The 15,982-nt window shown below is 39.9% G+C and overlaps 1 protein-coding gene across 1 annotated transcript in view; it reads left to right on the top strand.

Annotated features, from left to right (window-relative positions):
* Positions 1 to 15,982, top strand: part of PRIM2 (DNA primase subunit 2) — a 164,024-nt gene that overhangs the window by 32,255 nt on the left and 115,787 nt on the right. The window contains exon 5 of the mRNA XM_089694116.1: positions 2,605 to 2,725. Coding sequence (XP_089550242.1) covers positions 2,605 to 2,725 — 121 coding nt within the window. The remainder of the gene's footprint in view (positions 1 to 2,604; positions 2,726 to 15,982) is intronic.

The raw sequence follows: 15,982 nt of genomic DNA, 5'->3' as shown, positions 1-15,982 counted from the left end.
CAGGGACTAAGTGCTGATGCTCCTGGGGTGTCCAGAGTTCCCCTATAAGGATGGATGGATGCAGCTCTCTGAGGACAAGGCAGGAGGCTCCCTCTTAAGAAACACTGGATACTGGGCTTCTAAGAAAAAGGATAATCCCCGCATGGGGTCACAACAGAAGAATGCCAATAGTGTAATAAGACTAAATTAATTTATTCATAGCAAAGTAAAGAGTTAAGGATGCATCCAAGTAAATCAAACGTGTATGAAAGGAACAGGAAGGACTAACCGTCCCTAAAAGGAAATGGCCGCCGGTGACGGTTAGTCCTTCCTGTTCCCTTAATACATGTTTGCTTTACTTGCATGCATCCTTAACTCTTTACTTTGCTTTGAATAAATGAATTTAATCTTACTACACTATGGGCATTCTTCTGTTGTGACCCCATGCGGGGAGTATCATTTTTCTTAGATGCCCAGTATCCAGTGTTTCTTAAGAGGGAGCCTCCTGCCTTATCCTCAGAGAGCTGCATCCATCCATCCCTATAGGGGAACTCTGGACACCCCAGGAGCATCAGCACTTAGTCCCTGGACCCTAACCATCCTGAGAGGGCGTTTATTCCATCTACTGGCCCAGACGACTATCTGCCGACACCAGGATATTAAATATAATGCACTTAATTAGTGCACGTCTGGTGAGTGGGCACTTCTCATATTAATACAAAGCACAAGCACCGGTTTGAGGTTCTGGTGGACTTTTTGCACAACTTAGTCACCTCTGTGGATAGTTGTATATTTACCCTTATTTTATACGTACTTTTATCATTCTAATATATCTGTGATTTACATATACCTATCATTCCATATGTGATTACTCACCTTGACATAATACGTTTTTTATATACATCAGTTTTATATTTATATTTTATTGCCTATATGTTAATAATTATCGTCTATCTAGATCACTTTACATGATTTTAATACCACTATTAGCGCTGCACTATTTGTTTTTGATTTGGATAAGGATCTCTGTTGGTTGCCTTGAGTGTACAGCTGCTTATTAGAAAAGCGCTCACTTTCTACCCAGGTGTCCTCATATGCTATCGGAGTGAATAGTGTTCTATGATCGTGTCCATCAATCCAATGGTGAATTCCAGCGATCTCAACATCTCAAACATACACAGCCTCTTACCAGATCATTAGACCCCAAATTATAGGAGGTGCAGCAAAATTCGGGACACTTGTCTTTATTGAAGGTTCACACAGCACTTACATTTACAATTGGACTGTTATTTGTTTGTTTACTTGTTTAGACACAGCTCAACTATTTTTGAATATCACATATTAAGCATTTGTATTTTAGGTTTCAGAGTCCAGCTGTAAATTTTTTTTTAGATTTTGATTTTTTGATAATCACATTGAGCACCGAGCGCAGTTTGCCATTCAAACTATAAAACTAGAAATTCTGAACCATTTCATTTCATTGTGGCCTGTGAACGGTTACCAAATCACTTAAGTGGCTCTTGCCCTTCAAAAGGTTGAGCACCTCTGCTTTAGGGTAAAAAGATTGGTGCACTGATAACTAGAAGTGTGAATTGATATTAAAAATGCATTGTTTTTTTCAATATCAGGATTGTTTATATGGTTATTCTAAAGATGCAACAGGCTACATGCAATTTGATCTGCACCATAGTGTAACAAAGAACACTTTGATTTGAAAGTGGTTGTAAAGGCTCAAGGTTGTAAATGCATTCTATGCATGAAGGTAAAAGAACTTTTCTGTGCAACATCCCCCCCACCCCCCAATACTCACCTAAGCCCCCTTTCTATCCAACGATGTACACTGGAATCTTGGCTATCCCGGGACTCCCTCCCCTCATTGGCTGAGACAGCAGCAGGTGCCATTGGCTCCCACTGCTGTCAATCAGGCAGTGAACCAATCAGAAAAGAGAGGGGGTGGGGCCGAGCCACGGCTCCACATGTGAATAGACACACAGTGCAGCAGGTGCCCCCACAGCAATCTACTTGCTCTGGGGGCACCCGACAGGAGGGAGGGGCCAGGAGAGCCTGTGCGGGACACAAGAAGAGGAGGATCCAGGCTGCTCTGTGCAAAACCACTGCACACAGTAGGTAAGTATAGACATGGTTTGTTATTTTTGAATCACTTTAACTTGGCAGCTTTAGAAATTAATGGATGAGCACTGAAAATAACAATACCTTCTGTGTACTTCATTCGTGAATACTATTACATTGGTTTGCTTTTTTTTTTCTCATCTGCAATCGAAGGCCTATTTTGACCCTTATTTGCCATGTTAATGTCTCTCTATTCTTGGCTATTTGTTTTAACTGTGTATACTGTACACAGTATATAATTTGTTTTGATTGTTTTGGTAGCATCATATAAAATATATAGAAAATAAAAAGCTTGTCATTTATTTATAAGCATATGTGTTACGTTTTGTACTAGAAACATAATTGAATTTCAGTCGTATATAGGTCAAACTACGGAATAAAATCAGTCCTAGTACAGGTGCAAGACCTCAAGTGCCCAAATTAAATTATTAGTTATTAAAATTTAATTATATAGTAAATAGAACTGACATTGCTTTGGATCATTTTATTTTTCAGTGAAGACCTAAGACGGTGGTTTATTCAGCAAGAAATGGACCTCTTTAAATTCCGCTTCAATCAGTTATCAAAGGATAAGGTCCAAGAATTTCTCCAGTACAGTGGTCTGGAATATCTTGCTGTAAGTAAATTCCTTGTGTCAAAGCATCATTTAGGAACTGTGCCTCTAGCCTATCACTACATCCAAACATGCATGTACGTCCTCTTCTTGTCTATTGCTGATGTTTATAACCATAATTAAAGTGAATTAAAGCTCAGAAAGTGGAGATTTGTTATATTCTGCTAGTCTCATGATATTTGGTGATGTTACTACTGTGCTTCTCACTGTTCCCCTTGCTGGAGAGTAAATATACTTGAGGTCCTATAGATATACTTTTCCCTGCTTTTGAATCATTAAAGTCTTTGGATCTATGATTTATGAACCTCTTCTGTTGTTGCTTATTTACCCATCAGTTATCAGATTACTAATTATCAGGGGGGCATATCTTGCATGAAGAAGCAAAGTCCTGATCCGGCAAGATGGAGACAAGGCATGCCGAGTCAGTAATGGAAAAAGATAGACTCCATGAAATTCACAGGCAATACTGCTGATTATCCCTTTTGTCTTCTGATTGCTTATTTTTTGTGTGCAGCTTCCACATTCTAGGTCCTCTTTAACATACAGTACACTATATTGCCAGAAGTACTGGGATGCCCACCTTTACACGCACATGAACTTTAATGGCATCCCAGCCTTAGTCCGTAGGGTTCAATATTGAGTCGGCCCACCCTTTGCAGCTATAACAGCTTCAACTCTTCTGGGAAGGCTGTCTACAAGGTTTAGGAGTGTGTGCCTATGGCAATGTTTGACCGTTTTTCCAGAAGTTCATTTGTGAGGTCAGGTACTGATGTCGGACAAGAAGGCCTAGCTCACAGTCTCCGCCCTAATTCATCACAAAGGTGTTCTATCAGGTTGAGGTCAGGACTCTGTTCATACCAATCAAGTTCTCAAGTTCCTCCACCCCAAACTCACTCATCCGTGTCTTTATGGACCTTGCTTTGTACACTGGTGTGCAGTCATGGTGGAACAGGAAGGGGCCATCCCCAAACTGTTCCCACAAAGTTGGTAGCCTGAAATTGTCCAAAATGTCTTGGTATGCTGACGGCTTAAGAGTTCTCTTCACTGGAACTAAGGGGCCAAGCCCAACCCCTGAAAAACAACCCCACAACATAATCCCCCCTCCAACAAACTTTACACTTGGCACAATGCAGTCAGACAAGTACCGTTCTCCTGGCAACCGCCAAACCCAGACACATCCATCAGATTGGTAGACAGAGATTTGTCACTCCAGAGAACACGTCTCCACTGCTCTAGAGTCCACTGGTGGTGTGCTTTACATCACTGCATCTGACGCTTTGCACTGTGTGCTTCAGCATGCGCTGACCCCGCTCTGTCATTTTATGTGGCCTACCACTTCGTGGCTGAGTTGCTGCTGTTCCCAGTTTCTTCCACATTGTTGTAATACCACTAACAGTTGACCGTGGAATATTTAGTAGCAAGGAAATTTAATGGATGAACTGATTGCACAGGTGGCAACCTTTCACAATACCACGCTTGAATTCACTGAGCTCCTGAGAGCGACCCATTATTTCACAAATGTTTGTAGAAGCAGTCTGCATGCTTAGGTGCTTGATTTTATACACCTGTGACCATGGGGGTGATTGGAACACCTGAATCCATTGATTTGGAGAGGTGTCCCAATACTTTTGACAACATAGTGTATGTGACAAAAAATGTTTCTTTTGAATTGTTGTTCTTTACAAAATGACCAAAAAGATTCCTCTTTGACAAAGGTTTGATTGCAAGCTTATTGATAATCAGGTGTTATAAAAAGGAAAAGTCTTTGAACACTGTAAAAATCAATACACTGAACTGTGCAGCAAGCTTTGACATCGGCAGGAACCTCTAGACAGTTTTATTGAGCTTTAGCTAAAGCTCAGATTTAGATCTTACTCTATGAAATTCAAATCAATACTGTACTATTCTTGGTGATGTGGATTATTCTTATGGAGTGTACTTTTCTTCACCTTTTTAAAGGAAATTTGAGAGCTTCTCCCACTTAAAAAAAAAATTGCATTGTAATAGTTATGTTGAATGCTTCAAACCTATATAATAAATGGGGAGTATTTCTAATCTTTAAGTCAAATCTATTTTAGGTACTCATCTGTTACGGACATTTTGATTGTGTTTTGTACTGGAACCCTAGTTGAGCACAAATTTGATCTCAGTACTTGAAGATTTACTCATGACACTATGGCTTGAATATGCCAGCAGTGTACTTTCCTATTTGCACCCCTGGGAAAGTTTTTTCATATTACTTTCAAACAATATTGACAGTTGACCTTTTTGAACTACTGTTGAAGGAAATCTGTCCCAAAACTTGACAATTTAAACTGAGCTTATGATGGAAAAAATGTTTCTCAGAGGATAACTTCTGTGAAACCATATGTTAACACAGTCACTTGACATTTGAAATATAGGCAGCTGAGTTTCTTTGCATTTAAACTATTTCTTAGAAAAAAATAGCTTGGTTATGCCCTTTTTTCTCTAATTATCCAATTGGTTGTTTGAGATGCAGCATTTTGACTTGAGCTTATCTAAAGCCAATCACACACATTACCATCTGATGGTTAGTAAATGCAGAGTGATCTACTCAAGAAATATCACCAGGCTTATGATGTTGAATTAAAGGATAAACTAATGTAAATAAAAGTGCAGTGCAACATAAGCATATCTACCCTAAAACGGCATATAAGCTCAATTAGTGCCACAAATATATAACCAAAGTCCAAAATGTGAATGTCCAATTGAATCTCTGTGACACATGCACATCCACGTGTAACTTAGGTGTGCTCACTTCTTCCTTACACAATCAGTGCACCTCCACCACACCAGGTGAAAAACCTGCTCACCTCCAGAGAGTGCTGAGCAATTGGATCATTAGAGTTATATAATCCTCATGCACAATCAGCATACAACTCCAATTATCCAATTGCTCACCACTCTGTGAGCAAGATGGCAGCAAACTATTGTGACAGTGATCAGCTCCTCCTCCCCAGACGCGTTACGCCCCCATGCGGGCTTCTTCAGTAGCTGTGATTTTAATTGTGGGGATAAAATAATGTCTCAAAGTGGAGAGCACTATGTTCTGGCCTTTTTATTACATTGTACACACATCCATCAATCTCAAGCAAATGCGGAGGAGAAGAGGGATATTACCTGGACAAGAAGTGGAGTTTGGGACCAGAAGGACTGCTTTATTTTGAATGAGATGAGCTTAAAATGATATATTGGGGGCCCACAAGCGCCCCAGAGTGGCACGTACCACCCTTTAAACCCATATATTTAGAGGGGGTCTTGGGATCCCTAATGTGGCTTAATACTGCCTGGCAGCTCAAATCTCGCAACTTGCAATGTTACATGCAACCTCGGACATTCCTTTGTGGGTACTATTGGAAATCCTCAACTGTGCCCCTGTCCTGATTTTGGCCCTTCTCTGGCTTCCTCCCCCTTTAGCCCCCTTATGACCCAGAGCCTATGCCTTTAGGACTCTGTACGTTACTCGGCTAATTTGATGTCACCCTTTCTCCCTCTACTTCCCCTTCTGAACAACCCTCTTTTCCCCCTGGATCTGGACCAACCCCACGTTTTCGCTTAGTGGCCTGCCCATGGATATTCGCAAGTGCGCCTCTTCTTAAACTCCCACTCTTTTCCCTCTTGGGCCTCCATTTGTGAGGCCCCTTCAACTGAATTGTACTAATATGTGCAGTTCCGACACTGGATCTCCCCTCTTCACCGCAATTCCTCCTTCCCATTTCAGAAAACGGTCTTCGAGCACATCTGTCAGCACTCCTCTGATGTTAGCTGCACCATTTCCTCAATCTACACTCATCTAACTGTGGGGAATTCCCCTTTATCTCACCCTTATTTATCTAAGTGGGAATGTGATCTCACAACTTCTATAGACCTGGAGGATTGAAACAAGGCCTGCTTAGTTGTAGCCAAATGCTCGTTCAACACGACCACCATGGAGGTGGCATATAAAGTTCTCCTCAGATGGTACTGGGTCCCAGCTCGCATAGCACACGCAAACCCGTCATGTGGTGATAGATGCTTTAGGGGCTGTGGCCTAAGTGAAGATGATTCGTATATGGTGGTCTTGCTCTTGATTTGGCTTTTGATCCCGGGTTTATGGCCTCCTCTCATCTCTGTTTCATACTGCCTTCCAGAGAGACCCCTGCCACACGCCTCTCCATTGCTCGCTCCCTGGCCTTCTGTCCCATCAGCACAAATTGGCCACATATCTCTTCATAGCGGCTAAACGTGCCATTGACAGGGCTTGGAAGAAGCCCACTGTCAGCTTTGCCTAAGTGAGGAACATTTTGACCACTTTCATGGTCCATGAGAAAATGTCAAGCATACTTCATGATTCCCACTCAAAATTCCTCAAAATATGGAATCCGTGGTGGTCTTATGCTCACCTCACCCTTCTTACATCTACTAAATAAAAATATTATTGTACCAGAAAATTATATATTGGAGGTGAGCAGATTTTTCACCTGGTGTGGTGGAGGTGCACTGATTGTGTATGGAAGAACTAAACACACCTTGATGTGCATGTGTCACGGAGATTCAATTGGACGTTCACATTTTGGACTTTGGTTATATTCATTTTTTGCACTAATTGAGCTTATATGCTTTTTTAGGGTAGATGTGCTTATGTTGTGCTGCACTTTTATTTTCATTAGTCTGTTAGGGTGAGGTGAGATTCACTTAAGTGTTCAGCCTGCAATACAGTATTGGTTTTATTTATTCTTTTTTTATTTTATTTATTCACTGTCATTTGTATTGGTATATAGTTGTATGCATAGTTGCGCTGATTACAATTTTGGGGAATTAAAGGATACGTTCACCTTTTAACAAAAAATAATACATTTCCAGGTAAAAAAAAATGTGCATTTATTATATTTTGTTTCTGGAACCTCTAAAGCATTGCACCAGCGATCAGTAGATTGCCAGTGCCATGCAGATTTTCTGAAGACCTGTGAGGGTACATCCCATACAGGCAAGCAGATGCTTACTGACAGGAAGACTCAATGAACTACCACAGCGCTCCACAGCACTGTGGTAATTCATTGAGAACTACAAGCTGACAGCCGTAAAGGCTCTTGGAACTTGTAGTGTTCTCTTTTACAGAATGCTGTGAATGAGTGATGTGGCTGGCTGTTTTTTTTTTTTTCTTTGTTTTTTTTTTTTAATAGTGACAGCTAGTCACAACTGGGAGCATGGAGGAGCGGGGGGCTGGTCTGTTCATAAAATTTCAAGTTACACCCTGAATATGGTGGGTGTAACATTTCATGAAAGGTGAACTGAAGTTATCCTTTAATTATTTGGAAGAAGTTTGTTATTGCTGTGTTTGGGTAAGTAAAAGGGAAATTATGACCTCCTAGATGATGCCTTCTCCATACCTAGAAGTGATAGTTGTATTGAACAATTTGGAGGCTTAGAGTATGTGGGTGTGGACTCTGATGTTTTGTTTTAGGGGGGGCAGCAACGGATGAAACTCTTCCTCATAAAATAGAGAGGGGCTTTGAGGGAGCAGCTCATGAATTACCTTGGTTTTAAAAAAATTGCAGGGTTTTTTATGCAGTAATTGTTGGCTGGATTTTTCCATTATTATTTACTTGAAGGTTTGGTAGTTGCCTTTTAGGGTCACCTTCCGCTGCCTTTTCCAGCCAGTATAATTGTCCGGTACTTTAACATGTCACTACACAGCACCAGTGGTTATGTAACAGTATAATGTGAGCCATGGCTGATGCTGGCCATATGACTGCACTGACCAATGAGCAATCTATTGAGGCTTTTTTCTCCTAAGTTCTGAAATAGACCTGCATAGAATCTCATTGGTCATCAAGGTCACATGGCCAGCGGGTAATTGCTGCTATACAGCCTCCAGTGCAGTTTTAGTGATGTTTTAATGTTTTAAAGTACTGGGCTGTTATACCGGCTGGATGCTGTGATGCGGATTACATAAAGTACATACATTGGGGTCTAGAGAGTGGGGAGGGAGTTGTGTGAAAGTTAACTTTTTCATTTTTTGTGAAAAGGTGAACTAACCCTTTAAAGATGCAGTTTTCAGGATGCCTTACATCCCTTCTTCAGACTTTATGCAATTGAAGCTAAACTCCATGCACAGAAATGGTATTTAAATAAATTTTTTAGTAGCCACAGTGGATATAAATCCACTTTGCACCAAATGACTTTACAAACCCAGATTTTAATTTGTAAAAGTAGCAATGACATAATTGCTATGCTGTTCAAAGCCTATGCAGAGAACAGAGCTGTGGAAGCAATGCAGTAACTCTAACCACTACAGGTTTCCTGCTGAAAAAAAACAGATAAGGGACTGATCTGTCCTATGCATAAACCCCTGCGCTTCATGAAAAATGTGTTTAAACTAATAACTTGAAAATAGAGGGACCCAAATAAATGAAATAAAATAAGGGGACTGATCTGTGCAATAATATTGCACAAAGCAGGTAAGCATGACTTCTTTGTAAAGGTTTTTTTTTTTTTTTAAATAACTTCAAGATACTAAATGTTACCTTTGGCAATGACTAGGTATGTATTACACAACAGTTTTGTTCTGAAGCTGGCAAATGGAGGAAGCCCAGACTGTTGGCAGTCAAGTATAATTGAAGATATATTGCAGGCTTCATTTATATTTGAGTCATCAGATTTGCTTAAATGCCAAACCTTTAGGATGTTTACGCATCAATGAACTGACATGAATTTTAACCACTTGCTTACTGCGAGCAGGTGGCACAGGCAGGCACGGCGACAATTCCATGACCTGTGTGCCCACCGGACACAGTGAATCATAGTGCTCGGTACCCGACCACTGTCAACGTCTGGGGGTTCATGTGATCGTCATGACCAGTCATAGCGATAACAATGTAAACAAAATAGTCATGAATGGCTTTCATTCATGACTGCTTGCTTACTGTTGTGAAGCTGTGATTAGCCCACAGCTATCAAATGGTACCTGGCACCCTGTACCATGCGATTTAGCGGTAACCAGTCAAAGCACATCAACCGTTCATGACAGTTAACTATTGCTTATATCAGTGACCATCACGGTTATACGAAAAAACAGTGTAAAAAACAAACAAACCCTTATCATCCCCAGAGTAGTACAGTCTCACTATGGTGAAAGTGTAAAAAAAAGGGGAAAAAAAGTTTAAAAAATAATTTAAAAATTAGTTCTTTTTTTTTGCATACAGTCACCAGTCAGTATCTCTGATAACTGCCACACCAGTCATATGACGACACTGTTCTGCGCTGGTAACAGTATGTAAAGAAAAAAAATCTATTTATTAATTTTCCCAAAAATTGTCACAAAAAAATTAGTTTAAAAACTCTCCTTGCCTCTTACTAAATACCTTGGACTGTTTACGTTCCAAAAAGGGATCATTTGGGGGTTATTTGTACTGTCCTGGCATTTTAGGGTCTCAAAAAAAATAAAATAGGCCATTAGTACAACTGGATTAATCAATTTTCAAATATATATTCCATAGTTTGTAGATGTTTTAACTTTCACACAGACTAAATAATATACTCTGACTTTGGTTATTTTTACCAAAGAAATGTAGCAGACTACATTTTGGCCTAAATTTATGATGAAAGATTATTTGTTTGCAAAATTTTCAAACAGAATTTAAGAAAAACATGTTTTATTGTTTTCAAATTTTTCATTATTTTTACCTTTTTATATAGCAAAAAATAAATAACCCAGTGCTGATTAAATACCACCAAAAGAAATCTCTATTTGTGTGAAACAAATTATATAAATGTCATTTATGTACAGTGTTGTATGACTGAACAATTGCCAGTGAAAGTAGCACAGTGCTGAATAGCAAAAAAATGCCCTGGTCAAAACGGGGTAAAACCTTCCAGAGGTCAAGTGGTTAAAAGCACTGTGTTGCGTTTAAATAAAAATGGCAAAAATAAAGCATACATGACTTTTTTTCTCCCCAATTTAATCGAATGCAATTTTATTGAAAATGTTTCACTAAAACAAATTAGCATGTCCATGTGTTTTGCCTGTGCTGGGAAATGCAGCAAACACACATCTTGTGAGAGCAAGCCCTGGGTCACAACGCTAAAGTCTTCAAAAGAGATATCTGGCAGCACCCAACCCATGTATAATCCTGTGATTTTTCTGCCAACATCATTTATTTATAAAAGAAAAAAAAAAAAAACTGCAAAAAAAAAGTTGTGCTCTCAATTATTTGCTTTCATTTCTTAGCGAATGCGCCAATTTCATTATAATAATGCTCCTACCAAGAGCTGAATTAAGATATTTTCCCCATGTAGATATCACTGACGCTAAAATATCCAAATAAACCAGCTATTTTTATCCTTTATTTAGATCACTACATAACTTTGGGTTGACTAGATGCTGATGCATTTAAATCACTTAATAGGCTTTCTCTGTAGTTATAACCCCCAAAGTTAATTCTCTGCATTAAGGGCCAGTTCACACCACATGCAGTCCAGTGTGTTTTTTTTTTTTTTTTCTGCATCAAAAACGCATTGATAGTAGGTTACATGGTTTCCAGTGGCATAGTTCACACCAGTGCAGTCAGTTCCAGTGCGTTCCAGTTCCAGAAAAAAAGTAGAACATGCTGCATTTTTTCTGCACTGAACTATACTGGAACGCAGTAAAATGCATCGGAATGCACATGTTCCTATTTAAGTTGAAGAAAAAGAGAGGGGAAATAATGAACCTAAAAGCATCAAAAATGCTTAAGCACTTGTTTACCGCTCTATAGCAGATATACGGCTACATGGCAGCCGCTCCATGCAAAATCACATGTATATATATGTGATTTTGCAGTTCCGGGCCGCTCTTCCCGCGCTCTCGTTGGTTACAGTGGATATCAATCACCGGCTTCCGGTGATCGTCGCTAAAGCCGAACAACACAGATCTCCCTCCTGTCAGCATGGACATGCTGCTTTCTTTCTCTCTGCATAGCAGAGAGAGAGAGAGCGAAAGCAGCATGTCTCCCTAGTAAAACCCGCACACTGTGTAAGCACAACACAACACACAGTTAACCCATTGATCACCCCAAATGCTAACCCCTTCCTGCCTAGTGTCCTTAGTACAATATCCGTGCTTTTTGTTAGCACTGATCACTATTAGTGTCACTGGAGATGTCAGTGGCTGTTAGTTCCCACCCAGTGGCAGAATGCCCACAGCAGTCTTGCAGTCCCACTATAAGTCGCTGATCGTTGCCATTACTAGTATAAAAATATAAATAGATAAAAATTCCAGTATATGCACCGCCATTTATAGATGCTATGATTTTCATGTAAACCTATTAATTTACATGTATTGGGATTTTGTTTTAACAAAAACGTAGCAGAATACATTTTGGCCTACATTTATGAATAAATTAAATTTTTTAAAAAATGTAGTATTAGTCAAAAATATTGTTTTTTAAATTGAAGGTCTTTTTTGTTCATAGCGCAAAAAAAAAAAAAGAAAAGCAGATTATCAAATACCACCGAAAAAAGCTCTATTTGTGTGAAAAAAATGACATAAGTTTAATTTATGTACATCGTTGCAATTGTCAGTTAAAGTAACATGGCGCTGTATCGCAAAAAATGGCCTGGTCAGGTAGGGGGGTAAATCCTCTGGATGGCAAGTGGTCAAAAAAAAACGCACTGAGCGTGTCAAAAAAGCATATACAGAAACGCATTCGGACTGAATTTTCTATGGTGTGAACCGGCCCTATGGTAGAAAACCTTCTGTGTGCAGCTCTCCCCGCCCCTACTTATACTTACCTGAGCCCGATCTCGATCCAGTGCTGTGCTCAAGAGCAGTGACTCTTTCCATTGGCTACTGCTGCTATCGATCACAGTTAGTGAGCAGAGGGTGGGGCTGAGCCATGTGTGTGTGTGTGAGGACACACAGTGCGCGGCTCGGGATTGAACCTGCACAAGTGCACTTAGCAGGGAGGAGCAGCCGGTAAGAGAAGGATTGGCCCTGCTCTATGCAAAACCATTGCACGGAACCAGGTATGCATGTTTTAAGAAAAAAAAAATGGGTGTACAATAACTTTGAACTATCTGCTAATTACCAAAAAGGGTAAATTTATAATAGCATAAAATGTGTCCTTTTGATGGGAGTTGAGGACAAGAATATGATTGTTTAAAAAATTCTACAGAATGTAAACTCCAATCCTCCCTAATTAAACTAGGCCTTCTGAACCACAAGGATATGGATCCAGAACAGATAAACTCTGGACAGCTAAGTATAGCATTTAACCAGTGTTCACACCTTTTACATTTTGTGATAGAATGTTGATCAAACACAATAATAAGTAACGGCTGAAATAGAAAACAAAAGTCCAAAATAACTTTTCCTGGGAATAAAAGGCTTGGTTTGAAATGTATTGAATAGTCTACACTCTGTGGGATACAGTATTTATGGGTTTCTTAGTTTAATGGATGTCGCAAAGGAGATCCAGAATAATCTTGGGATTTGTATGATTCACTTTGTGCCATTTCATTGAGTTTCCACTGCTGTAAGAAAAAGGGTAGTTGGATGCTCCTCTGTGCCAGGCAATAGGACAGAAAGATGCTTTCCTTGGTACAGGTGATGCTGCAATTAATATCATAATATATCAGGATCCATGCCTGGAAAGGGGAACACTGCAGCAATAGAAAGCATAAGCTATAAGAGAATCCCCCTTGTCTCAGAATCAATGTGATCTCTCTCCTACAGCTGCATTTCTGTAATATGGATGGAAGATGATTAAATCCTTGTTGATGGTAAAAAAAAAAACAGGTAAAGGCATTAAATAGTGAACATAAAGCTTACATTTTATCCTCTAAAGCAAGCCGTAGATTGTAATTTTCTTTCCTTCCACCATGGGTAGAAAGAAAGTAATTCACTTAATTCCCCCATAAACGCAGTTAGTGTCGATGTGGAAATTTCGCCCTCTGCACTTTTGTATTCTGACATTGAGAGGTTTCCCCTCCATCAGAATACAATGATCTCTGCTGGCAGATATAGCCCCCGGCAGTGATAAAACAAACAAAACCCGACAGGCTAGTTGTACTGAAGTGGATAGATCGACTTTAATACAACCAGCTTGCCCATAGATGAATCATTGTTCCTGCGGAACTTGCCAGATTTTGATCTATCTGTGGCAGCCCTTACTGTTTGTAGTAGTATAGTTGATCTCTATTGCCAAACAAAAGTGCAAGAGCTGCAGAGAACTTATTTCAAGCACTTATAGAGTGCTGGCAAGTGCTGGCACTGGCACTTTTACATACTGTACATTCACGTCAGTCCCTGCCCTCAAGGAGCTTACAACCCAGTTATCGACTTGCCAGCATATCTTTATAGTATCCAGAGAACAGGGAGAACATGCAAACTCCATGTAGACAGTGTTGTGGCCTGAATTCTACCTATAAGCCACTAACGTGTGTGTGTGTGTGTGTGTGCGTGCGTGCGCGTGCGCGTGTGCGTGTGTGCGTGCACGTGTGTGTGTGTGCACGTGTGTGTGTGTGTGTGCGCGTGTGCACATCACATGCGGAAGGGTTGAATCTGGGGGTTTGTGGAGTGAGGCAGAGCAGGAGAAGGGTAATCCTCAGATGATTTATTTAATCTGGGAGTCTGATGTTTATATTGCTGAAGTTCATGTCCTTCAACACCCAGAGATAACATACTAGACTATTGCATTACTTCCATTTTTTCAAATTAAGCCGCAAGGATACTAACATGACTTTTTTGTTTGTAGCCAGTAGAGGGGGATATTACTCTACCCAGACATATTATGGAAATGCAACCAGTAACTAATAGTGACACTTTTGTTGTCACCTTTTTCCCTTAAAACTCCTAGAAGAGCATTTTGTTTTTTGTAATAAATGTTTGCGTTTATCTTGGGAAGTAATAAGTGTGTTTGTATAAAAATAAATAAACTCAATGCTGCGCTGCTAATGTGAAATATACATTCCAAATCATCAATAAATTAAATATACATATAGCATGCATGAATCATGACAATATAAATTCAATAAAGACAAGTCCATGTGAAATATGAAAACATTGGTGAATAAGCTTTACATTAACTCTCTTCACAACTTCATATGATTCCTGAAGTGCTCATATAACCAACACCATCTCTCGAAGTGCTGCAAAGCATGCAGGTTGTGCAACCTCAATGTTCACAGAACTCTCACCCTAAGGCAATTGAAATGCCTTTTATGATAATAAATAATTAGATGTTCCTCCACTCTCCTGGTCATCCACCATTTAGAACCACTAGGTGCCCTCTTTCCTTTCCCTTGATCACCGAACCAAAGAAAAACAGTCCCTTTAAGGGTGGCTTGGGGTCAAAACTCCTGTGACATGTTGCAGCTCTAGGTGCCTTCCTCTCTCTCTCTCTCTGTTTTTGTTGTGGGAACACAAATTTTGATGCTAGCAGCAGCTCTATACATTATTATTTATTATCACATTGAGGTAGCGCAGGAGTTTATTCTTTAATATGTGTGTTGTTCTATACAGATATTCCCTAACTTCTGTTACTTGGTCACAAACAAGCAGAATTTTTGGGAGTGTGCTCTGTGCAGTATGAAACAAACATGAATATTTCAACTGTGATGCTGCGCTTCTGTTCTCAGACTTTACTCATTTGAACTCAAATGTGTGAACCTCATGTCTCTTCCCACTCTCTTTTGCTTTGGTTAAGTGAAAGTGGCTTTTTCCCCATTTGAGTGATTTATGTACATCTTTTTCATTTTAAATCTGTTTGTTTAACCACTTGCCTACCAGGCACTTATACCCCCTTATTTACCAGGCCAATTTTCAGCTTTCAGCGCTGCCGCACTTTGATTGACAATTGCGCGGTCATGCAACATTGTACCCATATGAAATTTTGATCATTTTTTTCTCACAAATAGAGCTTTCTTTTGGTGGTATTTAATCGCCACTAGGCGCTTTACTTTTTGCGCTATAAATAAAAAAATTGCAAAAAATTTGAAAAAAGAAAAAAGTTTCTTTGTTTCTATTATAAAATTTTTCAAACAGGTATTTTTTCTCCTTCACTGATGTGCGTTGATGAGGCAGCACTGATGGGCACTGATAGGCGGCACTGATAGGCAGCACTAAAGGGCACTGATAGGCAGCACTAATGAGGTGGCACGGATAGGCGGCACTGATAGACAGCACTAATGAGGTGTCACGGATAGGCGGCACTAATATGCAGCACTGATAGGCGGCACTGATAGGTGACACTGATGATGGGTACTGATAGACGGCACTGA

This window comes from Staurois parvus, unplaced genomic scaffold, assembly GCF_062004578.1.
Source record: "Staurois parvus isolate SC_StPar_1 unplaced genomic scaffold, SC_StPar_1.0 ptg000652l, whole genome shotgun sequence".
Classification (NCBI taxonomy): Eukaryota; Metazoa; Chordata; class Amphibia; order Anura; family Ranidae; genus Staurois; species Staurois parvus.
Note: the sequence above shows the minus strand (reverse complement) of the source record. Positions and strands in the feature narration are given on the sequence as shown.